Here is a 26,899-nt window from a genome sequence, read left to right on the forward strand (position 1 = left end):
ACATGCACACGCACACGCACACACACACACACACAGAACAGCGGTTTCCAACTTAACTCCCCCTGGATACGGGACCCTCCCCCAGGGTCTAGGCTTGGGTGCTGGTAGGCCAACGGGAGAAGGGAGACGCCAGTCCAGCACTCTGGAGGCCTCCGGTTAGTGACGGAACCGGAGCGCCCCTCGCTGGGAAGCCGCCCCGCAGCCGCACTCCTAACTCCCCGGCCCTAGCCCTAGGAGGAGAGGGGAGGAGGAGGAGGAGAGAGGAGGAGGAGGAGAGAGGAGGAGGAGGAGGAGGAGAGGGGAGGAGGAGGAGAGAGGAGAGGGGAGGAGGAGGAGGAGGAGGAGAAGAGGGGAGGAGGAGGGGGAGGGGGAGGAGGAGGGAGGGAGGGAGGAGGAGAGGGGAGGAGGAGGAGGAGAGGGGAGGAGGAGGAGGGAGGGAGGAGGAGAGAGGAGGAGGAGGAGGAGAGGGGAGGAGGAGGAGGAGAGGGGAGGAGGAGAATGGTGGTGGTGATAGCAGGTGTGTGTGCTAGCTAACACGTTGTGGATAAACACTCATTAAATGTTCAGAACCGTTGTCTATGAACTTTACATCTGCATAGTGTGTGGTGTGTTACAACTAAATCTAGTTATCTAAAGTGTTGGGAAATAATATACTCTCCTGATTAATCGGTAGTTGCTTTTATTAACCACTGTTTTATGTTTTTATCAAAGGATGCCATACATTTGCAGATCTACAAGCTTAAAACTCACATGTTGCAATGTGGTGTTGTTTGAGCATGTAGATCTGCTATTTTCACAATTTTGACCTATAATTACATCCCCCAAATCAGGTCACCAGAGTTAAAGTGTTTTAAGTATCAATACACAGTCCGATTTGTTCAAATATGCTTTATATATTTTTTAAGTCAGTGTTTATGGTTTATTGTCCTTTATTATTTTTTTTTTTTTGAGCACTTTATTTATGGAAATTTTCAGATTAAATTACATCAAATAAGAGACAAGGAGACAACGACCCCTTTCACATTATACAGTTAAAACTAATAAAACACTGATTAACTGTGTTAACACTGTGTAGTCATCATTTATTCTATTCAAGGCTCCAGAATATAAAGGGATATTATTCAGTATAGTCGTGTTATTAAGGGCTTGTGTGATTATATGTACAGTACATCAACGGGCCGCGTTGGCACAGTATCTGCACGCGGATTGTGGTGGGCCAGTCTGGACCAAAAAGTCCAGGGCTGAATTTTTGTCCCAGTCCAGGCCTGGGGTACAGTGGAAGAGGAGCTCCAGGACCAGTACACCCCGTGGATCGGTCTGGTTTGTCCCAGTCCAGGCCTGGGGTACAGTGGAAGAGGAGCTCCAGGACCAGTACACCCCGTGGATCGGTCTGGTTTGTCCCAGTCCAGGCCTGGGGTACAGTGGAAGAGGAGCTCCAGGACCAGTACACCCCGTGGATCGGTCTGGTTTGTTCGTGGGCACTTGGGCGGCACTTGAGTCGCTGCGGTGAAGTCTTTCTGATACGGCCGTCAGAGCGGCCATGTTGAGTCAAACACAATCTGTTGTGTGGACAAGTGGGTCCTCTCTACGAGATACGACCACGGACAGGCAGTGTGTGTGCGTGTGTGTGCGCGTGTGTGTATTTGTAGGTGTGTGTGTGGGGTGTGTGTGTGTGTGTGTGTGTGTGTGTCCGTGCGTGCATGCTCTGTCTCCCCCCCCCCCCCCCCTCTCCCCCTCCCTGGGGGGGTCCGTCTACCCCCCCCCAGCCCTCCCCCACACTGTGGGGGTCCGTCTCCCCCCTCTCCCCCTCCCTGGGGGGGTCCGTCTCCTCCACAGGGAGGGGTCTGCCAGTGGACGGACCACCAGGTGGGGAGTGAGTAAAGAGTGCAGCTGTTGGCTGGAGCCCTGGAGCTCCGTGTGCGTCCCGTACTTCATCCTCACCTTCAGGCCCGCCCCAGACTCTGGCTCCCAGCGTGGCGCCGTGCCAGGCCGGGGCGGCGTCTTCCTGAGCTCGCCGAGAAGAGTTCTTCTGCGCTGGGGGGGGAGGGGGGGGCGGGGGGGGGCGTTGGATGGGCTGAGGGTCTCAGCCTGCCCGTCACGTCTCACGCGCCGCGGAACCAGGTGGTGCTCGGTGGCGGTCGGGGGGGAGACGTTCCCGCTGAACTCACCTCAGGCGGAGAGTGCGCTGCACAGGATCACTGATGGACGTCTACCGTGAGGTCTGAACGGCCTCAACGCCCGGCTCAAGGTCTGTCGTCCCCCAGCGTGGCTCGTCACACCGTCCACCGCCACGACAGACGGGCGGAAGGTGGGCTTCATCCTCCCAGGGTGAAGGGAGGGTCCGTCCACGGGGTCACCAGGCAGCGGCAGGTTCTCCTCCGGGTCACGGTGAAGAGGTGGACGAGAGGAGCGACGCACAGCCCCTGGTCCAGGGTCAGTTGGAACAGGGCTTCTGGTCGAAGCTCTGCAGTAGAACGGGTTTCCTCTGACGAAGCAGCACCTCAACGAGAGCAGAACCCGGCGCTTCTGACCGGGGGGTCAGGTCTGTTTCCCGCGTGGCGACGGAGACGCTGCCGAAAGACGGATGAAAGTCTTTTTTACTTTTCATTGTGTGTGTCGGCGATGTGTCGGAGATGAACACAACACCCTCACCCCTGTGAAGAAGAGAAACACACGCGTGACATCCCTCAGTGTGCACCGTTGAGGGATGACTCCAACACAAACGGACACGAGGACACAGCAGTTCATTACCCAGCAGCCCGCTGTTTCAGCGGGGGTTCAAACCCCCCTCAGGTTTCTTTTTAAAAGCGCTTTGGGCGCAGAGTTCTCAGGGGCAGAGGGCCGCGCTGCGACCCACGGCAGGCGCTACGCGTCCATGGCCGCCGCCGTCGTCGTCTGTGAGCGCTATAAGCGTCAGACGTTGCGGGTGAAATGCGCCACAGCCCCTGGAGATCCACAGCTGCCCACACAGAGCTCCACACCTCCACACACACCTGGCCGCCCGAGTCCCTGGGTCCTGACGTCCACCAGTGTACCCACGGGCCCTTCAGCGCCGCCCAGAGAGCGAGCCGCGCGCTCGGAGCGGAGCGGAACGACGTTCACCGACCGTTTGGGCGAAGACGGTGGGATCTGAACCCTGGGGTTTGACTCCGGTTTCGGCTCCTGGATTCCAGGGCATGGCGGACACGGCCTGGGTCTCTGAACCCTCACCCCCTCATTCAACAGGTCCTCCATGAAGGGCGGAGCTACATGTCGCTTGAATTAGAATCCCTCCACATACTTCTAGTTTGGTTGCCTTGACGGCGGGGAGCTGAGGGGGGGGGGGTGCGATGAACAACTCATTTCATCCTTTGTGGTGTCGTGGTTTGGGCTAGGTTTGACTGGGAGTGGTAAATGTTCAACACGTGGTTTATTCAGAGTGTAGTGAAGAGTCAGTTCGTACTGGAGCCACAAACCACCAGGACGCAAGGATTCGTTTACTTGACTTTATTTTACAAGCAAAGCTGGTTTGGTCGTGATGATTGCCCTCGTTCTAGACAGAGAAAGAGATAAGTTATAATATCTCTCTTAAAAAACATAAATATGGCCTTTAAATCAAATGAAATACTTTGACATTGCAGTACTTCATGATATAATGTAACAAAGTAAAGATCAGCCATCACATCATCTATAAGACAAACAGTATTCCAAAAAGTAAAAGGAAACTTTCATTGAGGGTAATTCAAAAGACACACGGCAAACACCTTCACACACTCACTCATGGTGAGGAAGTGGTGAGACAAAGGGGGGGAGGCCTCACTAGGCCTCTGTTTATAGTGGGAGGAGCAAGGGGGAGGAGCAAGCCAGTACACTGAATCACCACTCGGCGTCTCTTGTGGAGGTGCGGTGGAGTGACATGCACATGCAGTTTCTAACACAGAGACACGAGGTCGACAAGCTGGCGTTCTGGAGGTGGCTCTTGAAGCATCTCTCGAACACCAGGTAAGAATTGAGTTTAGATTGGAAGTGGGCGGGATGGTAAATAAGCTCACAAAGCCGTATGCTGTTGTCCACTATGTGGAGAAGGAACCATTCATAGCTGTTGAGAGCTTGAAACATGTCATCAGAAGAAGCACAGACACGCTGTGACGGCTCCGCTGTCTCCCAGAGGTGCTGGGTCCAGAGTCTGGGCGTCCTGCTGGGCCCGGTGCTTTCTTATGATCACCGTGTGAGAAGGATCACCAGAACCGCCTCCTCTCATCTGAGAGACGCTGCTCAGGTCAGACCAAAGTCAACCGCAGCGGAAGCAGAGACGCTCCTTGTGACGAATGACAGCACATGTAACAACAGGCTGTAATATCCTCACATAGCCACCAGGGAACAGGACCAAATATATATAAGCTGTATTAACCGCACAGAGCCACAAGATGGCAGCACACATAATACACTAGGAGGCGGGCGCTCAACACTAGCCAATCAGAGCACCTTACACGTCATGGAGGCCACGCCTGCCAAAGTACTATCGAGTGCACACAAGCAGGAGAGGGCAGGAACTCTACAGGCAGCGCATCGGTCAGATATCCAGCTAAGAGTCGCTCCACGCGTGAATTATACAATTCCTCTCCTTTTGCTTCATCCCTAATAGACCAAAACCTAGAACAAATAAAGTGAGTTAAAAGAGATCCTGTGTCGGCGGCCTTCTTCCTCAAAGAACACAACATCCTGCACTCATCGTCAACGCGGGCGTCAACGCGTGTCATCGACGATGGTTTAACAAACTCACCACAAAAAGCCCCCCGCTTGTGCAGAACGCCACTGCTCAACTCCCAGCTCGTGTGTGTGTGTGTGTGAGTGTAAGTGTGTGTCTGTGTGTGTGCGTGTGCATGTCCCCGCGTGTGTGCATGTGTGTGTGTGTGTGTGTGTGTGTGTGTGTGTGTGTGTGTGTGTGCTTCTGACGTAACATCGCTTCCTCCCTGAGAAGTTCAAACCACTTCCTCATCTGAACTTCATCATCATCATCATCATCAACATCTTCCTCAGTGAGCGGCCGTGAAGATCAGTCTTTCTCTACATCCACTTTAATCTATTAATAATTAATACATTCAATCATTTTTACTGTTTTAGGAACACTTCAGCCTCTGTTTCTTCCCTTACATTTATACTTTTATAACTTCATACCGTCTGGGACGCGTTTTAATCACGGAGTCGACAAGGTAGGTCGACAGTTTACTACCGTTTATATTGTCTTTAGGTTACTGGTATATAATAATAACCAGTTTACTACCGTTTATATTGTCTTTAGGTTACTGGTATATAATAATGACCAGTTTACTACCATTTATATTGTCTTTAGGTTACTGGTATATAATAATAACCAGTTTACTACCGTTTATATTGTCTTTAGGTTACTGGTATATAATAATGACCAGTTTACTACCGTGTATATTGTCTTTAGGTTACTGGTATATAATAATGACCAGTTTACTACCGTGTATATTGTCTTTAGGTTACTGGTATATAATAATGACCAGTTTACTACCGTGTATATTGTCTTTAGGTTACTGGTATATAATAATGACCAGTTTACTACCGTTTATATTGTCTTTAGGTCACTGGTATATAATAATGACCAGTTTACTACCGTTTATATTGTCTTTAGGTCACTGGTATATAATAATGACCAGTTTACTACCGTTTATATTGTCTTTAGGTTACTGGTATATAATAATAACCAGTTTACTACCGTTTACATTGTCTTTAGGTTACTGGTATATAATAATGACCAGTTTACTACCGTGTATATTGTCTTTAGGTTACTGGTATATAATAATAACCAGTTTACTACCGTTTATATTGTCTTTAGGTTACTGGTATATAATAATGACCAGTTTACTACCGTGTATATTGTCTTTAGGTTACTGGTATATAATAATGACCAGTTTACTACCGTGTATATTGTCTTTAGGTTACTGGTATATAATAATAACCAGTTTACTACCGTTTATATTGTCTTTAGGTCACTGGTATATAATAATGACCAGTTTACTACCGTGTATATTGTCTTTAGGTTACTGGTATATAATAATGACCAGTTTACTACCGTGTATATTGTCTTTAGGTTACTGGTATATAATAATGACCAGTTTACTACCGTGTATATTGTCTTTAGGTTACTGGTATATAATAATGACCAGTTTACTACCGTTTATATTGTCTTTAGGTTACTGGTATATAATAATAACCAGTTTACTACCGTTTATATTGTTTTAGTTCACTGGTATATAATAATGACCAGTTTACTACCGTTTATATTGTCTTTAGGTTACTGGTATATAATAATAACCAGTTTACTACCGTTTATATTGTTTTAGTTCACTGGTATATAATAATGAGCTCATCTTGTGAAATGTGTACGTGTATCGCTTATCAATTAAAAACAGAGTTTACTTGAGACAAATCCAACGTTAGTTAATGTTTCACTGTTGTGCTTCACTAACCTGTGGTCATTTGAACACTGAGTTCAATATTCAAGTGATTTGTTTGTCTTGATGCTCAAAATGAAAAGAAGGACGTGATGAATGACCACCTCAGACGTTGTGTAGCCGTAACAGGTTTCCGTTTGTTTTAACCCCTTCATTAACAGGTGTATGTGCTATGATTGTTTTTATTGTTAGTTATGTAACCACAGCGTTCCCGCCCGGTTTGAACTGGGGACCTGAGGCTGACGTCATAGCCACTACACTGTGGAAACCAAGTGTTGATTTACACTAATGAGGCTGGTGTACGTCAAATGACCAGACAGACTACTTTAAGTTACTCCATAATTACGCGCAAGATACAACTTCATAGCCCATGTTTAATGAGGCTGCCCTTGTTTGTTTTATTAAATACTTTGTGTTTCCGCCCGGCTTCAAGTTAACTCTTTACCCACTTGTTAGCTCATGAATCTTCAGTTTCTGAAGTGTAGTGGTTATCACGTTCATCTAACACGCCAAAGGTCACCGGTTGGAGACTGAGAGGAAATAAGGTCACGTTTTTGTATTTAGAGCAGAGACATAGTAAAGCCTGAGAGTTGAGAGAATGGATGTGTAGGAAGTAGTGTAGTAAAGAGAGAGAGAGAGAGAGAGACAGAGAGACAGAGAGAGAGAAGTACGGGGGAGAGAGAAATTGAACACTGCGTTCAATGCTCAAGTGATTAGTTTGTCTTGATTTTCAAAATAAAAAGAAGAAGGACGAGACAGAAGTCCTTTGAATGTCCTAATATTTAAATCACAAGTTAAATATTTGTGCGTAGCGACTGGGATTTACAGTTTTATAAATCCTCCTAGTAACAGGTTGCTGGACTGTACCACTTTCACAGGGGGGTCCTGCGGGTCTAGACTCTGTGGTTTAAACCACAGCTGGAGCCCTAGAGGGAGAGAAAGAGACTTGTTGGTCACGCCTTGTCCTGATGCTAAATAAACGATTATATCACGATAATAAGAGGATACCCTATCGATGTGTTGAGCTTCACTAGTTGATTTATATGTTATATGTTAAATCAATCTGTGGTTCAGTAAAGTAACTTTCAGACTTTGTTCCAGTGGAGAAATGATTCAAACGTTTTTTTCTTTTTCTTTTAGTTGTACTATGGTGACTTTTGAAGTCAATCGTATATCTTCTTTGTGCAGTAGTTTAAGCACAGTTACAGTCTCCAAGGTGTTTCATTCTCATCTCTCAGTTCTCATGTGCTGTACACATCTGTACTGTAGTGAGGGCAGTGTGGGTATGTTGTTGTGGGGTTCATATTGATGGTCTATGACGTCCATAACGCTTTAGTGTGACGCAGTCTCAATGATCTTCTCTCTCAATAAACAGCTAAAGTTCAGAAGGCAAATGAAGTGATTGATGAGTTGTGTTTGTGTCCAGGTCTCCAGTCGACTATGGATGAGGAGAGAGAGGAGGGGGGTCCTACCTCTAAGACCACTCTGTCTGGGGAACATGGCCACCGGAGCAAAGCTAAGAGGTAAGAAGAGGATCTCTCTGTCTGTGACTGTTGTCCATCTCAGAGCTCAGCAGTGAAACATCATGACTCCATCATTAGTCTGAGTAACAGCTGTGTGTGTGTGTGTGGGTGTGTGTGGGTGTGTGTGTGTGTGTTGAAGCCCAGCGCAGCAGCAGAGAGCAGACTCCCCTGGACCCAGCAGTGTCTCCATGAAGAGTGACCGCTCTATGGAGCTACCTGAAGTGTTTAAAGATGGAAATCACCAACCTTCTAAGACAAGGTGAGGATTCAGCCGATACATCAGGGCTGTTCAACTGGCGGCCCACGGATCATCTTGATCTGCCCGCCCATCGTTAATCAGAACATACCAACGTCCAATCACAGGACCACTTGGAGATGGATTGGTTCATGGCTGAGGCCGTTTATTCTGCTGTTTGAATCGTGTGAATGAAATGAATATTCAGACGACTTGTAGCAGACTTTACAGGTTTAATGTTAGAAGGTTCAACGTCTTTCAAACAGCTTTTATTGAATCAGTTTGATCTTTCTATCCTAACTTCCAGATGGTTCTTGTTTTTCAGAAGGAGGCAGCAGAGAGCAGACTCCCCTGGACCCAGCTGTGTCTCCATGAAGAGTGACCGCTCTATGCGTCCACCTATTAACTTTAAAGATGGAAATCAGTCTATTGAGAAGAGGTGAGGATTCATCAGAGATCATAAATATTATGTTCATTATATGATATAAGGATAACTTGTTAGTAACCGAGTGACACAGAACGCAGGTGGAGACGTTGATATCCGTTCTAACTCTGATTCACTCGCACCAGAACAACGTTACAAGTAGCACTAAACATGTGTGTTAGAGCGCCCCCTAAGGCATGGGAATAACAATGCAACTATCCATTGCATAAAACAATAAAGGTACAGCTTCTATCAAACGTCCATAGATCCTGGTTCTTGTTTTTCCAGAAGAGTCCAGCAGCAGAGAGCAGACTCCCCTGGACCCAGCTGTGTCTCCATGAAGAGTGACCGCTCTATGGATATACCTGAACGGTTTAAAGATGGAAATCCGTCTATTGGGAAGAGGTGAGGACTTAGAGAGTGAGCGGTCAGACATGGAGGGGGGCTTCTTCAGCGGTGGAGGGTCGGGGGGGCGGAGGCGGGACATGTTATGGTAGTGAAAGGCTGTGATTGGCCTCGTCACTCTGCAAGCAAGAGTTGCCAGATTGTTTTGCTCAAAGGTGACTCCGATCCGATTTCATTCAGAACAGTGTGAACAGCACAAATCACACGGAATCAGGTCTGTTCAATTGTGGTTTGGGCCACTTCCATACGCGGTCCTGAATCAGATACAGGAGGGATTTCTCTCACTGTGACCTCATGTTGAACAGTCGTATCGTAACGTGACTTTGACGTCACTCAGGGATGGACAGCTTTCATGATCAAGAGGGCCACAATTTTCATCATCACCATCAGAGGTCACATGACCGCGCTCTTCACCTAATCGGATATGAGAGAAGATACAAAAGAATAAAAAAGAAGAACAAATGATGTGTAGATATGTGTCTGTATCAGTGGTGGCTGGTGATGAAAGTTGTTGATGGGGCGTAGTCGTGGGCGGGGGTCTGGGGGTCCTCCCCCAGAAGATGTTGAATTTGGTAGATGTGATTTCCTGTATTCTGGTGCATTCTGGGGATGGCCACTACCTAAAAAATCGTTCTGATTCATAGCCTATGTATGTTAATTCAACCAACATACATTCATTTCATATTTTATGCTCACATGTCATTTTTAACATGTCTATACTCTTGTTAAACGACAAACACAACAAGTGTTGTTTTAAAAGCCACATGGGTGATTCTTATTTTTCTCAGTGCAAAGGGCTCTCATACATCATCATTCAATGATGCACAAAACTGAAACAGTGGGCCAACATTAAGTGAACAACTAGCATCATAGTCAGTGCAGTTGTAGTAGTGAAGACTTAAGTTGAAATCTTTCATGACTGATATTGTTTCTAAGCAAACTAGACACATGGGTTTGCCTTTGAATTCTATGAAAAGATACTCTGCTTATCATCTTGACTGAAAGGTACTGTTACTGTTGATCGAGTTTTCTAAATAAGACTTTGACAAAGCAGTTTGGTGTGTCAGTGTTGATGAAACAGATTTATAATTCTGTGATTCTAATTCAAAGCATTAGGTTACTCAGAGCCAGTAATAACATCTCAGTAACAAGTTATAATATATAGATAGATAATTACGGACTTAAAAGCTGGAAACAAGTGAAATGCTCTCACCTAAAAACAGAAGAATTATCTTGTCAGTGTCAAAACTGCTGTGTGATTAAAAGCTGTGTGTGTGTGTGTGTGTGTGTGTGTGTGTGTGTGTTGAAGCCCAGCGCAGCAGCAGAGAGCAGACTCCCCTGGACCCAGCTGTGTCTCCATGAAGAGCGACCGCTCTATGAGTCATCCTCCTGAACTTAAAGATGGACGCCCCTCCAGAGAGGAGAGGTTGGAGTTTCAGACGATAAAACAGACCAGTTAGTTGTTATCAGACTCTACTGATACCCATGTTTACAAGTCAGGAAAAATACAATAGATCCTGTGTGTGTGTGTGTGTGTGTGTGTGTGTGTGTGTGTGTGTGTGTGTGTGTGTGTGTGTGTGTGTGTGTGTGTGTGTGTGTGTGTGTGTGCTCCACAGACACCAGGAGAGGTCAAAGGTTACCAGTGCTCAGTCTGTACAGCAGCATCAAACAGAGAAGGAGATGAACCAGGAGGAAGTGGCCCACACACTGGGGGGCGGTAAGAGACTCTTACTTTGAAGACAGAGGAGACTATTATTTTGAAGGGCAGAAGAGACTCTTACTTTGAAGACAGAGGAGAAATTATATTTTTAAGGAGCAGTATGAGACTCTTATTTGTTCTTTTCGGACTGAATGACTTTTAACTTCAATGTGGAGACTTCTTTCCTCTTTGGGGTTAAATGGTTTGGTCCAGATATGTAGGGTTATTGTGGGTCTATCAGGTTAAATGGTTTGATCCAGATATGTAGGGTTATTGTGGGGGTATCAGGTTGAATGGTTTGATCCAGATATGTAGGGTTATTGTGGGGGTATCAGGTTGAATGGTTTGATCCAGATATGTAGGGTTATTGTGGGTCTATCAGGTTGAATGGTTTGATCCAGATATGTTGGGTTATCATGGGGGTATCAGGTTAAAGAATGTTAAACATTATACTGCAGATCAACAGCAGAATAACTCAGTGGAATAGATGCAACACTATCTTGTTATATCAGCATAACAAGTCACTTTAGACTGATTCACCATCATTATTACTATTATTAGACCAATCATACTGCTGTGGAAATAATAGTCCTGAACATTTTGAATCTGTAACATGCAGTCCTTGTCACAACCAGCTTCTCCGACCACAAGTTATGAAGCCACTAAATACCATTGAGTTGATAATTTAACAGGAAATATTGACCTGTTTCCACTGATGTCACCTTCCACTAACTGATGTCTTCTGTTGTTTTCACTTTTAGGATCTGATGCTGTCGAGTGCCAACATAAAATCAAGTCTAGTTTGGAGAATAAGTACAGGCGTGTGTTTGAGGGAATCGCTAAAGCAGGACATTCAACACCTCTGAAGGACTTCTACACAGAGATCTTCATCACAGAGAGAGGCAGTGGAGAGGTCAACCAGGAACATGAGGTCAGACTGATTGAAACAGCTTCCAGGAAACCAGCCTTAGAGGAAACACCAATCAGATGTGAGGACATCTTTAAACCCTTACCTGGAAAAGATCAACCAATCAGGACAATAATGACAACTGGAGTGGCCGGAATTGGTAAAACCGTCTTAACACACAAGTTCACTCTGGACTGGGCTGAAGGCAAAACTAACCACGACATAGACTTCACATTTCTCCTCACTTTCAGAGAGCTGAATTTACTGAAAGGGAAAGAGTTTAGCTTGGTGGAACTTCTTCATCACTTCTTTATTGAGACCAAAGAAGCAGGAATCTGCAGATACGACCGGTTCCAAGTTGTCTTCATCTTGGATGGTCTGGATGAGTGTCGACTTCCTCTGGACTTCCAGAGAAACCCGATCTGGACTGATGTCACAAAGTCCACCTCGGTGGACGTGCTGCTGACAAACCTCATCAGGGGCGACCTGCTTCCCTCCGCTCGCATCTGGATAACCACACGCCCTGCGGCAGCCAATCAGATCCCTGCTGAGTGTGTTGGCATGGTGACAGAGGTGAGAGGGTTCACCGACCCACAGAAGGAGGAGTACTTCAGGAAGAGATTCAGAGAGGAGACGCTGGCCAGCACAATCATCTCCCACATCAAGAAATCACGAAGCCTCCACATCATGTGTCACATTCCAGTCTTCTGTTGGATCACTGCTACAGTTCTGGAGGACTGCTTCAAAACATCCCAGAGAGAAGAAGAGATGCCCAAGACCGTGACTCAGATGTACAGCCACTTCCTGAGGGTTCAGTCCATACTGGGGGACAGGAAGTATCATGGCAGAGCTGAAACAGATCCAGACTGGAGTTCAGAGAGCAAGGAGATCATTGTTTCTCTGGGAAAACTGGCTTTTAAACAGCTGGAGAATGGCAACCTGATCTTCTACGAGTCAGATCTGGCAGCGTGTGGCATCGATATCAGAGCAGCCTCAGTGTACTCAGGAGTGTTCACCCAGATCTTTAGAGAGGAGTGTGGGCTGTACCAGGACAAGGTGTTCTGCTTTGTCCATCTGAGCCTCCAGGAGTTTCTGGCTGCCCTTTATGTCTTTAAGCACTTCATAGACACTGGGGTCAATCTGCTCTCAGAAGAACAACCAAACTCTGGGGAAGATAAACTTCTCCTCCTCTACCAGAGTGCTGTGGACAAGGCCTTACAGAGTGAGAACGGACACCTGGACTTGTTCCTCCGCTTCCTCCTGGGCCTCTCTCTGGAGACCAATCAGATTCTCCTACGAGGTCTGCTGAGACAGACAGGAAGTAGATCACTGATCACTCAGATTAAAGAAAGTCTGCTGAAACTGATAGGAAGTGGCTCAAATACCAATGAGAAAACAGTGTCTTACATCAAGGAGAAGATAGATGGAGGTCTCTCTCCAGAGAGAAGCATCAATCTGTTCCACTGTCTGAATGAGCTGAACGACCGTTCTCTAGTGGAGGAGATCCAACAGTCCCTGACATCAGGAAGTCTCTCCACAGAATCTCTCTCTCCTGCTCAGTGGTCAGCTCTGGTCTTCATCTTACTGTCATCAGAAGAGGAGCTGGACGTGTTTGACCTGAAGAAATACTCTGCTTCAGAGGAGGGTCTTCTGAGGCTGCTGCCAGTGGTCAAAGCCTCCAAAACATCTCTGTGAGTTCACTAATAACATGTATTACAATACACACAACACTATATACATAAAATATAATATAATATATATATAATAATATATGCTAGAATATATAAGTTATTATAACTAACAAAACATCTCTGTAAGTTCACTAATAACATGTATTACAATACACACAACACTATATACATAAAATTTAACATAATATATATATATTATATTATATACTAGAATATAAAAGGTATAATAAAATACAAATCATATCTGTAAGTTCACTAATAACATGTATAACAATACACACAAGATAATATACATAAAACTAGAAAATAAAAGTTATAATAACATCTCTGTACGTTCAGTGATAATGTATTATATTATGCACAACACAAAATAATTAATACTATGATATAAAAGCAGTAATGATTTGTTTATTTAACAAACTCCCCAATCATAACAATCATAAAAAATAAATTATAATAATTAACAGTTATTCGCCGAAGGCGAAGTGAATAGTGTTCACAGATTCACTATTCACAGAGCCTGAGGTGAATCATTGTTTTATATAAACTACACGTGAACAAATAAACAAGATTACACTTTATTACTTTTAGGGGAAGACAGAAGGGGGAGAGGGGGGAGGGAGAGAGGGGGGGAGGGACAGAGACGCAGGGGGGAGAGGGACAGAGGGGGGAGAGGGACGGAGGGGGGAGAGGGACAGAGGGGGGAGAGGGACAGAGGGGGGAGAGGGACGGAGACGCAGGGGGGAGAGGGACGGAGGGGGGAGAGGGACAGAGGGGGGAGAGGGACAGAGGAGGGACAGAGGGGGGAGAGGGACGGAGACGGAGGGGGGAGGGACGGAGGGGGGAGGGACGGAGGGAGTACACACAACGAAAACATACATAATAGTAGAATATAAAAGTTATGATAACATAGAAAACATCTTTTGAGGTTATCTTATAACATCTCAATATACACAACGTCATATTGTGTAACCAGGGTGAAAAGTCAAACTCAAAAGCTCTATTCATTATGAAATAATAATTAAAGAATGAATAATAATTGTTTATCAATAATTAAATGCACCTGTATTTAAATATGTTGCTATAAGTATAAATAAATAGTTTTTGATGAGGTTATTAATAAAAGGTGACCCACTATTTTAAAACGTTTAACCTTGTTCAGTAGTTTGGTTATATGGACGCTTTGGGTTTAACCAATAGGATGCGTTGATACAGAGACTTCAGGGTCATCTGGGGGAAAGGTGAGAGGTCACGAGTGAGAGAGGGAGGAGACAAAGGAGGAGAGGACTTTATTCTCTGTAGAGATCGCCCAGCTAAATGATATTTAAACATTTACTTATTATTTGTAACCAGTAGCAGCGCCAAAGAATTATGATTGGGGAGCTACGGGGGGCTAGATTGTTTATAGCAGGGGCTAATACATTTGGACTATTCACAGAGCCTGAGGTGAATCATTGTTTTATATAAACTACACGTGAACACTCCAAAAATAAACACATTACAAACATTACACTTTTTGCCGGGATTTATTTGTTTTTATGAGCGGTTTATTTGTTTTTATTAGTGTGACGAGACGACCGTTACACGCTCCCCAATATCCCGAGTTTGAGATCTCAATCTCGGGATATTGTCCGATATCCAGAGATAGTGAACCAATCAAATTGCTCTAGCTTAGGAGGTAGGATGTAGCATATACTACATTTAAATATCCAATGTTTTAAACATTAGTTAAACTAAAAACACTTTTCTAATAAAGATGAAGACAATAACTTAATTATGTTAAAAGTAAAAGTTACACAGATAATTAAATTAACATTTATGGATTGAATGTATTTCAATTAATAAAACATCTCTAATTAAAGTTTTCAACACGTCCTTTTATGTAAAAGATGTAAAATATTTTAATCCCAGTTCCTAACATGTTGTGTTTATTGTGTGTGTGAAGGCTGGATGGCTGTGATCTGTCAGAGAGATGCTGTGAAGCTCTGGCCTCAGTTCTCAGCTCCAACTCCTCTAGTCTGAGAGAGCTGGACCTGAGTACCAATGATCTGCAGGATTCAGGAGTGAAGCTGCTCTCTGCTGGACTGGGGAGTCCACACTGTACACTGGAAACTCTCAGGTCAGTTTTACTCAATGGTCAAACACTTACAGAGGGGGGGGAGGGACAGAGGGCGGGATGACACATGTGCACGAGTACACAAGAAAAAAAAAATCATCTGTGCCGCGAAGCGGTTTTCTATTTAAGCAATAGATCACGACAGGCTGTGAAATGTTCTCATTATACCACAGATAAGGGGCGTTGTCCGTCCCTCCACTGCACGTTGGGACGGACAACGCCCCTTAACTGTGGTATAATGAGAACATTTCACTGACTGAAGTGATTTATTGCTTTTATAAAACGGTTACGTAAGTATGGCGAAATGAAAGTCATAGACACCCTCAATTTTGAAAAAGCGAGCTTGGTAGCTTGGTTCGCCGGCAATTTAGCCTACTATCGAGTTCACTCACCGTGTGCCTATTGCTTTACAACATTTCCACCCTCTCCAGCAATCAACATATTTTTAGGCTTCAGTGAACTATGCTATTGCTTTTATATATAAATAAACAACAGTTCAAGTTAGGCGCGGAGTGATACTGAACTCTATAAACTGAACGGGTGTCATAGCTGTGTGTATACGCTCATTATACAACAGTTGGGAACCAATCAGATCACTTGATTTAAGCCACCCGTTTTCTATTATCTCTCATATCACTGTGGGGGGAGTTGGCATATTGGCGCCCCCTCTGGCTGCAGGCGCCCTGCTCGCTGAGAAGGTGCCGTCAGAGAAGCTGTATGAGTAGTAGTGGTGGCTCGTTCGCAAACAAATCAGTTTGAACGAACAACTCTTTAAAACGAACCAACCAACCTGATTCGCCGCTCTCGTTCGTCGTCGTTCGTCTCGTTCGTTCTCCGAGGCTCGACTCCCAGCTCCACCCACTAGTCGCTGAGTCGCACTGACTCGCGAGTCGCCGTTCATTCACTGACTGTGTTTAGGGGTGAAGACTCGAGGACTGAGAAGTCACGAGAGTCAGCCGGGCAACAACATCCCGATTCTGAACATGAAGCGCTCCTCAGCTAAAAGGAACTTAGTTAATGTTGTGTTGATTGATGACCGTTTGCACCATCGCACGATTGTGATTCGTTTGAGAATGAGAACGAGGGAGGAGCCGAGTCTGACCGACTCAGTGACTGAGAATCATGATTCACCGCTACCGGAAATGCGAATGAATGAACGAACGAACTAACGACTCTTCTTGGCGAACTGACCGACGTGAACTAATTAATTCTAACGAATCATGAAATCCACCACTAGTGAGAAGGGGAAAGGGGAGGGGGGGGGACAGTTCACCTCTGGGTCTCCATAACGGACAAGGGGGGGATGGGGGTCCACTGTTAGCGGATTGAAATCCTTATTGCAGCCTGCAGGGTTATGTGATCAACATACGGAGGAACGCGGTCGCTGAGCTGCCCCAACATGAGACGTTAAACTCAGCTAGAACCGCCGCCCACCACGTCCACCATCATCCAAAACGTGATGTCAACAGACCAACAATAGTCTGAAAGCCTACAGAGACTATAGATAGTTAATGTGACGATCACGTTATTAAAAATAGACTTGGAGCAATGATTTACAAACTATCTTTTTGGGAGCATGCTTTTGCAAGTAGTTCGCCGCCCCTCCTGCCCATATGGACGGCCCGGTACAGAGCAACACTCTAATGGAATGAGTGGCTCAAGTCAGGCACACCTCGAATTTCTTGCAATAGAGAGGGGGGGGGCGCTCGGAGGGGGTCTCGCCCGGGGTGTAATTCAATGTAGAACCGCCACTGCCTACCATCCATCTGTGTCCATTCATGTGAACAGATTCACTCACTTTAAAAAGGTTTAAGTTAATGTTTTGAATGCATAGGGGGCAGTGCTTCATTTGAGCCGGAACACGCCGGAACATGTTCCAGCACCTCCTGGGTCACTGAAAAATGAATCGCCTAAATGAAAAAAAACAATTACTGTTGGTGTGTTGAGTGTGGTTTTCTGTCTAGTTAGTCTTTATTCCCCGTTGAAGTTCCACTAAAATCTAGTGTTTGCATTTTAGGTTTGAGGTGAAAGATGGTAAAGAATGTGCACCCCTTTACCCTTTAGTTGTTTTTTACTCTACTCTAAAACTTTACAGTTTGAATGATCAAACAGTTAAGTTCCACATCAGAGGACGTTGAAAAGATTTACCTCCAGAAAAGTAATAGTTCCCACACGTGTGTGTGTGTGTGTGTGTGTGTGTGTGTGTGTGTGTGTGTGTGTAGGTTGTCTGGCTGCCTGGTCACACAGGAAGGCTGTGCTTCTCTGGCCTCAGCTCGGAGCTCCAACCCCTCCCATCTGAGAGAGCTGGACCTGAGTACCAATGATCTGCAGGATTCAGGAGTGAAGCTGCTCTCTGCTGGACTGGGGAGTCCACACTGTACACTGGAAACTCTCAGGTCAGTTTTACTCAACGGTCAAACACTTACAGAGGGGGGGAGGGACAGAGGGTGGGATGACACATGTGCACGAGTACACAAGAAAAAAAAAATCATCCTTGCTTGCGAAGCGGTTTTCTATTTAAGCAATAGATCACGACAGGCTGTGAAATGTACTCATTATACCACAGTTAAGGGGCGTTGTCCGTCCCTCCGCTGCACGTCGGGACGGACAACGCCCCTTAACTGTGGTATAATGAGAACATTTCACTGACTGAAGTGATCTATTGCTTTTATAAAACGGTTACGTAAGTATGGCGAAATGAAAGTCATAGACCCCCTCAATTTTGAAAAAGCGAGCTTCATAGCTCGGTTCGCCGGCAATTTAGCCTACTATCGAGTTCACTCACCGTGTGCCTATTGCTTTACAACATTTCCACCCTCTCCAGCAATCAACATATTTTTAGGCTTCAGTGAACTATGCTATTGCTTTTATATATACATAAACAACAGTTCAAGTTAGGCGCGGAGTGATACTGAACTCTATAAACTGAACGGGTGTCATAGCTGTGTGTATACGCTCATTATACAACAGTTGGGAACCAATCAGATCACTTGATTTAAGCCACCCGTTTTCTATTATCTCTCATATCACTGTGGGGGGAGTTGGCATATTGGCGCCCCCTCCGGCTGCAGGCGCCCTGCTCGCTGAGAAGGTGCCGTCAGAGAAGCTGTATGAGAAGTAGTGGTGGCTCGTTCGCAAACAAATCAGTTTGAACGAACAACTCTTTAAAACGAACCAACCAACCTGATTCGCCGCTCTCGTTCGTCGTCGTTCGTCTCGTTCGTTCTCCGAGGCTCGACTCCCAGCTCCACCCACTAGTCGCTGAGTCGCGCTGACTCGCGAGTCGCCGTTCGTTCACTGACTGTGTTTAGCGGTGAAGACTCGAGGACTGAGAAGTCACGAGAGTCAGCCGGGCAACAACATCCCGATTCCGAACATGAAGCACTCCTCAGCTAAAAGGAACGTAGTTAATGTTGTGTTGATTGATGACCGTTTGCACCATTGCACGATCGTGATTCGTTTGAGAATGAGAACGAGGGAGGAGCCGAGTCTGACCGACTCAGTGACTGAGAATCATGATTCACCGCTACCGGAAATGCGAATGAATGAACGAACGAACGAACGACTCTTCTTGGCGAACTGACCGACGTGAACTAATTAATTCAAACGAATCATGAAATCCACCACTAGTGAGAAGGGGAAAGGGGAGGGGGGGGGAACAGTTCACCTCTGGGTCTCCGTAACGGACAAGGGGGGGACGGGGGTCCACTGTTAGGGGATTGAAATCCTTATTGCAGCCTGCAGGGTTATGTGATCAACATACGGAGGAACGCGGTCGCTGAGCTGCCCCAACATGAGACGTTAAACTCAGCTAGAACCGCCGCCCACCACGTCCACCATCATCCAAAACGTGATGTCAACAGACCAACAATAGTCTGAAAGCCTACAGAGACTATAGATAGTTAATGTGACGATCACGTTATTAAAAATAGACTTGGAGCAATGATTTACAAACTATCTTTTTGGGAGCATGCTTTTGCAAGTAGTTCGCCGCCCCTCCTGCCCATATGGACGGCCCGGTGTTTCGGTTCAAATGGTGACCGTGTTAACTGGTGACCATCCGCCGAATGCGTCGCTTGTTGTCGTGGCTACGGCAGCTGTTGGAAATCGGGAAAAGACTCGTAGCTGTCCTTGCGAATGCCTCTTCGATTTGTTAACAATAAAATGTCAAAAACATACCCATCTCGTTCTTATTTGGAATCTAATTGGAAGAAAACGTGTCACGTAGAACCATTTTGAGCCAAAATAAATGGAAAATGAATGTGTTTTTCTAATAATAAATATGGGATTCGAACTCATATCATTGCGGGGGAAAAATATTTCAAGTTGAGATTCCAACCCATTGTGCCGTTGAGCTATATGAGTTTATCACCTGCAGTACTAAAAACCACAACTAGTCTTCTTCCTAAGAGCAGGAGGCAGCCAGATCAACTTGTGACCCGACTGTCCATGTTATTATAGACCATGGTATTTGTCTTGTTTCCAAAAAGAAGAGGCCATTACGCCAGTTATTCAAAACCTAATGTTGTGTTTCCCTCGACTGCTTACAATCCAGATAAAAACACTGTTATGCGCTCTTTCGCTATCATTTCGGTCGCCTGATGTGGTGTCGTCTCTAAGCAAAGCAGCGAGCTCGAGAATCAATGTGACGCAAAGCAGAATCACTCTGAGCCACAACGTTTATTCAGATCAACAAAGCATACGTACAGGTTGTTCAAGGGATCATAACGCCCCTGACTAGTTATTTCAGTAGGGTTAGAATGGATAGAAATGGCCATGTTCTGGTAAGCTTCAATCAATATCGACCTCACCAAACCATTTCTTCATCCGCTGTGCAATTCTAAAAGTCTAAAAGTCTCTAAAAGTTTAACAGATGACCTGACAGAACCCGTTTCTGTTGGGAAAGAGAAACTGGGAAAAGCAGCACATCAGAGGTGCTATGAACATCCTTAGGCTACTGTAGGCTACCCTCAGCGATATATTGTTTCTCTTTCTTCTGACAAATGTACTTATTGTAAGTCGCTTTGGATAAAAGCGTTTGCTAAATGCCCTAAATGTAAGCGGCCACTCAGAAAAGCGATATATCCAAAGTTTATTCCAAAAGTAATAGTCTTTCTCTGTTTGTTGGGATTTGTGCCATGTATCATGTAACTTATCAATGTGTTCGGACAATCTCTACCTCTATATCTGACACGGTTATAGGTGTCCCTCCCATGTCGTTTTATGAATGAATCCCCGTTAGTGATTGTGTCATATATGTATTCTTATTATAACCGTGTTTTCTGCTTGTTTACTTTACTGAAATAACTAGTCAGGGGCGTTATGTTCCCTTGAACAACCTGTACGTATGCTTTGTTGATCTGAATAAACGTTGTGGCTCAGAGTGGTCCTGCCTTGCGTCACATTTATTCTGGAGCTCGCTGCTTTGCTTAGAGACGACACCACATCAGGCGACCGAAATGATAGCGAAAGAGCGCATAACAGTGTTTTTATCTGGATTGTAAGCAGTCGAGGGAAACACAACATTAGGTTTTGAATAACTGGCGTAATGGCCTCTTCTTTTTGGAAACGAGACAAATACCATGGTCTATAATAACATGGACAGTCGGGTCACAAGTTGATCTGGCTGCCTCCTGCTCTTAGGAAGAAGACTAGTTGTGGTTTTTAGTACTGCAGGTGATAAACTCATATAGCTCAACGGCACAATGGGTTGGAATCTCAACTTGAAATATTTTTCCCCCGCAATGATATGAGTTCGAATCCCATATTTATTATTAGAAAAACACATTCATTTTCCATTTATTTTGGCTCAAAATGGTTCTACGTGACACGTTTTCTTCCAATTAGATTCCAAATAAGAACGAGATGGGTATGTTTTTGACATTTTATTGTTAACAAATCGAAGAGGCATTCGCAAGGACAGCTACGAGTCTTTTCCCGATTTCCAACAGCTGCCGTAGCCACGACAACAAGCGACGCATTCGGCGGATGGTCACCAGTTAACACGGTCACCATTTGAACCGAAACACCGGTACAGAGCAACACTCTAATGGAATGAGTGGCTCAAGTCAGGCACACCTTGAATTTCTTGCAATTGAGAGGGGGGGCGCTCGGAGGGGGTCTCACCCGGGGTGTAATTCAATGTAGAACCGCCACTGCCTACCATCCATCTGTGTCCATTCATGTGAACAGATTCACTCACTTTAAAAAGGTTTAAGTTAATGTTTTGAATGCATAGGGGGCAGTGCTTCATTTGAGCCGGAACACGCCGGAACATGTTCCAGCACCTCCTGGTTCACTGAAAAATGAATCGCCTAAATGAAAAAAAACAATTACTGTTTGTGTGTTGAATGTGGTTTTCTGTCTAGTTAGTCTTTATTCCCTGTTGAAGTTCCACTAAAATCTAGTGTTTGCATTTTAGGTTTGAGGTGAAAGATGGTAAAGAATGTGCACCCCTTTACCCTTTAGTTGTTTTTTTACTCTACTCTAAAACTTTACAGATTTAATGATCAAACAGTTAAGTTCCACATCAGAGGACGTTGAAAAGATTTACCTCCAGAAAAGTAATAGGTCACACACGTGTGTGTGTGTGTGTGTGTGTGTGTGTGTGTGTGTGTGTGTGTGTGTGTGTGTGTGTGTGTGTGTGTGTGTGCAGGTTGTCTGGCTGCCTGGTCACACAGGAAGGCTGTGCTTCTCTGGCCTCAGCTCTGAGCTCCAACCCCTCCCATCTGAGAGAGCTGGACCTGAGCTACAATCACCCAGGAGACTCTGGAGCTGCGCTGCTCTCTGCTGGACTGGAGGATCCACGCTGGAGACTGGACACTCTCAGGTATGGAGAGGACAGCTCTCCACTCGGGGACAAAGTCTCCTACAGGGATTCAAGCCGCTGCTAGATGAAGCGGTTTGAAAAGGCAGCTGTCCCTCATGTTGTGTAGAACGTGATGAGACAGCAGATGATGAAGGTGAATGTTTCAACATGCTGCTCTCACTTTGTTCCCCCCCCAGTGTGGAGCACGGTGGAGTGTGGAGGCTGAAACCAGCTCTAAAGAAGTGTAAGTGTCTGTTTGATTCATCACAACACACACTCACTATTGGGATGGAAAGTCCATCCACACAGCAGGAGGTGACGTCCGCTCATTCACATGTGGACTTGTGTATCCGTATGTGTAGCTATGTTTGCCTGTGTTGATGTGTGTCTAGTATGTTTGTGTAGGTGTGTGTACGTATGTGTACATGTCTATGTACTGTATGTATTAACCAGGTCTATGGTACCAACAGTTAGTTTCCAGCCTGTATGTGAGCTCAGCTGGTTCAGTCTGTTGTTTACACAGGTGGATCACAATGGATGTGTATTGGAACCTTTCAAAGTCGGATATCTTGAAAAGTATGTAGACTATAGCTTAGATACTACAGAGGATTAATCAGCTCATCATGATGAACGTTTTGATGTATAATATGTGTATGTCGTGTAAATATTGCGGGAGTAGATTCAGTGTACACATTTTTCATTGTTTTGACTGGGACAACCACTCACACACACATGGGATTTACATTTACGTTTAACTTAAAACATCTTATAAACAATATGCATTACTATTTCTAAAGCTATAGCACACTAGTCCACTATAGTAGCTATCATCTGATATGATTTAGTCTTTCTATGTTCATTTTTGTAGAGAAGATGAACGTGAAACAGGAAGAACAGTACTAGTGATGAAGATGAGGATGAAGACCAGTTCAGTAGCAGTAGTAGTAGGTGATGGACAGGGATTGTTTATGAAGAACGGCAACGCCTCCCCCTCGGCCAGAGAGGCGGGGTTTGGCAATGTAACTGTAATTGGAAGGAGTGGCTTGATTGAGAGCGTAGAAGTCCAGGGGCTGTTGCCATGTTTCACAGAGGAGGAGCAGATCCATGTTATTGTCCAGTAGCAGTTCAGATATAACGGGTGATTTGTTGGAGAGGGAGCGACAGTTCAGCAGTGCGAGGGAGATGGATGGGGGGGCAGGGGAGGGGGAACGGAGGTTAGTGAGGTTGGCAGTACGGCAGGTGGGGGTGACGGGGGGGCGAGAGTTAGTCCAGAGTGAGGGGATGGGTGAGCCATGGGGGAGGTGTTGGTTGCGAGAGGGGCCAGAACCTGGATGGATGTAGCGGCGTCGGCGGAGGATTCCGGCTGTGCTGGCTGCAGGGGCAGCAGCAGCAGAGAGACGATGGTTATTGTTGAGGCGGTGAAGGTCAGCGGCGGTGTAGCTGAGTGGGCCAGAAGTTGGTGGAGTAGAGGAGAGAGTCCTAAGAGTCTGGAGTAGCAGGAGTGATAATCCAAGGTGGAGACGAGACATGACGGCGGATGAAAGAAGGCCGGGTAGTATATTGGTGGTGGCTAGTAGCTGATTGGCTAGAAGCAGGGAGGCAGTGAGTTGTGTGTTGTTGTGTAAGACTTGCATGGATTTCTGACTAAAACTTTGCGGACGCCAAAATCTGGAAAGCTGATGCTCACAAAAAAATCTGGATGTATCAATCCTTGCGTAAGCACGATTTCACACAGATTCTCTTTGTACATCCCAATTAACGTGAAATTGAACGCACATGCACGAGCCCGTCTCTCCACCCATTTCCATCTCCACCCATCTCCTCCCTCATTTAATATGCTAATTCGTATAAATAAACCTGCAGTAGTGCGCTCGTTAGGAGAAAGGAGAAAATGGAGAAAGGAAGAAAAAATAACTTTAGTGAATGCGAGGTGGAGGTGCTGATTTCTGAGGTAGAGGCCAGAAATAAGATCTTGTTTGGCTCTCTTTCCTCCGGAATCAGCACCAAAAGCAAAAAACTGGCGTGGGAAAACGTTGCCGGGTCGATCAATGAGGTTGGGGCCGAAAGCCGAACTGTGGCTGACATTTAAAAAAGTGGTCGGACAACGTCCACTATTGTAGTCCACTATTGTAGTCCACTATTGTAGTCCACTATTGTAGTCCATTGTTGTAGTCCATGAGGGAGAGAGAGAGGCCGTTTCTCAATTTGCGTTCTCGTCTGTACTTGTGTACTTTGCGTTCTCGTGAAACGTCATCAGTCGTAGCCCAAGTACTGTTCCAATTCCAAGTACGCATCAAGTCAAGTACAGTCGTAAAACCCGTGTGTGTTCTCCATGCGTTCTTAAACTGGCCGTTCCACCGAGGACGCATCGGAGGTGACTTGTGTGGACTTGGACCGTTAAATATCCCAGGATGCATTTCACATTCCCATGTTTTAAAATATTAGTATGTAAGCTATAATAATAGGCTATATATAGGAACATTTGACATATATAACAAAAATGTAGGCCTATTCATTCAAAATATTGACATACTATTTTAAAATTAAAGAGGCTGGGGTTTTGTTTAATATAATTTGTTTTTATTGTATAAGTCGCTGATAGAGGAAACCCATCACAACGGCAACGAAAATCTTGGTCGGATCCATCCGATCGTGTGTGTGTGTGTGTGTATGTGTGTGTGTGTGTGTTCTAATCAGTCATTTCTCGCTCATTCGTTATTATTATTATATCAATAGTCTACTCTCCAACTACATAGCCAGTTAGGCACGCGCATCTGTACCCTACATATAAAAAGTTGTGTGAATAGCTTATACACACAATAAGCATATCTTTTCATTTATATTCATTGAAAATATTGACATACTATTTTAAAATGAAAGAGGCTGGGGTTTAGTTTTATATCATTAGTTTAAATTGTTCAGTAGTGTATGCCTACATGAGGCCGTAAAGCAGTTAACAGAGCTGAGGTGGTGACGTCACAGGTGCGTACTCGCGTCCTCGGAAGTCTGTACTTGGAAGTCTGGACTTGCCAAGTACGCACTTCCAAGTCCGTGAGTCCGTAGTTTGCGTACTTGGTATTGAGAAACGGCCAGAGACTAAACAAAGACCACACTACCCTCCACCACGTGACTTTAACCAGACTCCTCCAGAGTGCTGTGATGTCCACTGATTGCTCAACGAGCAACAGCTGAGGCAAACGGCTAGAGTGAGACCAACTGAAAACTAATCTGAAGTTAAACTAAAACTGTGATTCTGAAAAAAGTATAAATGATATCGAAATTCTGATTAAATACTATCGAAGATACAAATGTGTAGATTTGTTTAATAGTTTGAGTGATGGTAAACGGTTGAATTTTGACCAAGTTATGATGTCTGAAGTATTGAAGAGGGTGTGTGTGTGTGTGTGTGTGTGTGTGTGTGTGTGTGTGTGTGTGTGTGTGTGTGTGTGTGTGTGTGTGTGTGTGTGTGTGTGTGTGTGTGTGTGTGTGTGTGTGTGTGTGTGTGTGTGTGTGTGTGTGTGCCTGAGCGCCTGAGCGTCCTCGGATTTAGCATCCTAGCATATCTAAGATGTCAATGCTTCCAGCAGTACTAGTGATGATGATGATGATGATGATGAAGATGCAGAAGGGTTCAGTAGCTCATCATGTCTTGTTCTCCGTCAGATGCCTGTGAACTCACACTGGACCCAAACACAGCCCACAGACTCCTCTCTCTGTCTGAGGACAACAGAAAGGTGACGTGGGTCAGAGAGGACCAGTCGTATCCGGATCACCCAGAGAGATTTGACTCCCAGTACCAGGTGTTGTGTAGAGAGGCTCTGACTGGCCGCTGTTACTGGGAGGTAGAGAGGAAAGGAGCTGTTGGTATAGCAGTGACATACAGAGGAATCACAAGGAGAGGAGGGGATGATGACAGCTGGCTTGGAGGGAACAACGAGTCCTGGAGGCTTGATTGTTATGATGATGGTTACTCTGCCCGGTACAACGGTAGACTGACAGCCATCCGTCTCCGCCCCGCTGGCTCTACCAGAGTAGGAGTGTATCTGGACCGGCCTGCTGGCACTCTGTCCTTCTACAGAGTGTCCCCAGGTGGAGGAGGGTCCTCAGACACACTGACACACATCCACACCTTCAGGACCTCCTTCACCCAGGAGGACCTCCTCCCTGGGTTTGGGTTCTCTCGGTTCTCTCCATCTTTAGGTTCCTCAGCTTCTCTGTGTGAGTTATAGTCTCTCGCTCTCTCTCTCCTCATCCCTCTGTCTGAGGACACACGTGAACACTCATATATTAGGGGGGGACCGGGGCCTCAGCGTCTCTGTGTGAGTTATAGTCTCTCTCTCTCTCTCTCTCTCTCTCTCTCTCTCTCTCTCTCTCTCTCTCTGGCCGGGGCCCCGTTTAGGTTAAATGTGTGTGTGTGCGCACACACATTTAACCAGTTAAATGAACCCACGGTTCAAGTGCATGTGTGTGTGTACACACACACACACACACACACAAACGTGTGCACACACTGCTTTTGCGTCAGTGTCTCTAGGGCAGTTATAGTCTCTCGCTCTCTCTCTTTTACTCTCTGTCTCTCTCTTTTTTTCTCCCTCGGTCTCTTTCTCTCGCATCTCCCCCTCCTCCCCCC

The 26,899-nt window shown here is 45.5% G+C and overlaps 1 protein-coding gene across 3 annotated transcripts in view; it reads left to right on the forward strand.

Moving 5' to 3' along the window:
• The window catches only part of LOC311369515 (NLR family CARD domain-containing protein 3-like), an 88,094-nt gene extending 61,450 nt beyond the window's left edge, over positions 1–26,644 (forward strand). Inside the window, exons 1-10 of one of the 3 annotated variants that reach the window (XM_084487718.1) lie at positions 5,037–5,192; positions 7,888–7,984; positions 8,124–8,243; positions 10,665–10,765; positions 11,509–13,345; positions 15,291–15,464; positions 17,684–17,857; positions 22,117–22,290; positions 22,467–22,513; positions 25,933–26,644. In XM_084487718.1, the coding sequence (XP_084343844.1) occupies positions 7,902–7,984; positions 8,124–8,243; positions 10,665–10,765; positions 11,509–13,345; positions 15,291–15,464; positions 17,684–17,857; positions 22,117–22,290; positions 22,467–22,513; positions 25,933–26,498 (3,276 nt within the window). In that variant the 5' untranslated portion in view covers positions 5,037–5,192; positions 7,888–7,901 and the 3' untranslated portion in view covers positions 26,499–26,644. Of the gene's footprint in view, positions 1–5,036; positions 5,193–7,887; positions 7,985–8,123; positions 8,244–10,664; positions 10,766–11,508; positions 13,346–15,290; positions 15,465–17,683; positions 17,858–22,116; positions 22,291–22,466; positions 22,514–25,932 lie in introns of those variants that run through there. The other 2 variants (XM_084487719.1, XM_084487720.1) reach the window with 2 other exon arrangements.
• The last annotated feature ends 255 nt before the right edge of the window (positions 26,645–26,899 follow it).

Source organism: Micromesistius poutassou (assembly GCF_964030765.1).
Source record: "Micromesistius poutassou genome assembly, chromosome: 24".
NCBI lineage: Eukaryota > Metazoa > Chordata > Actinopteri > Gadiformes > Gadidae > Micromesistius > Micromesistius poutassou.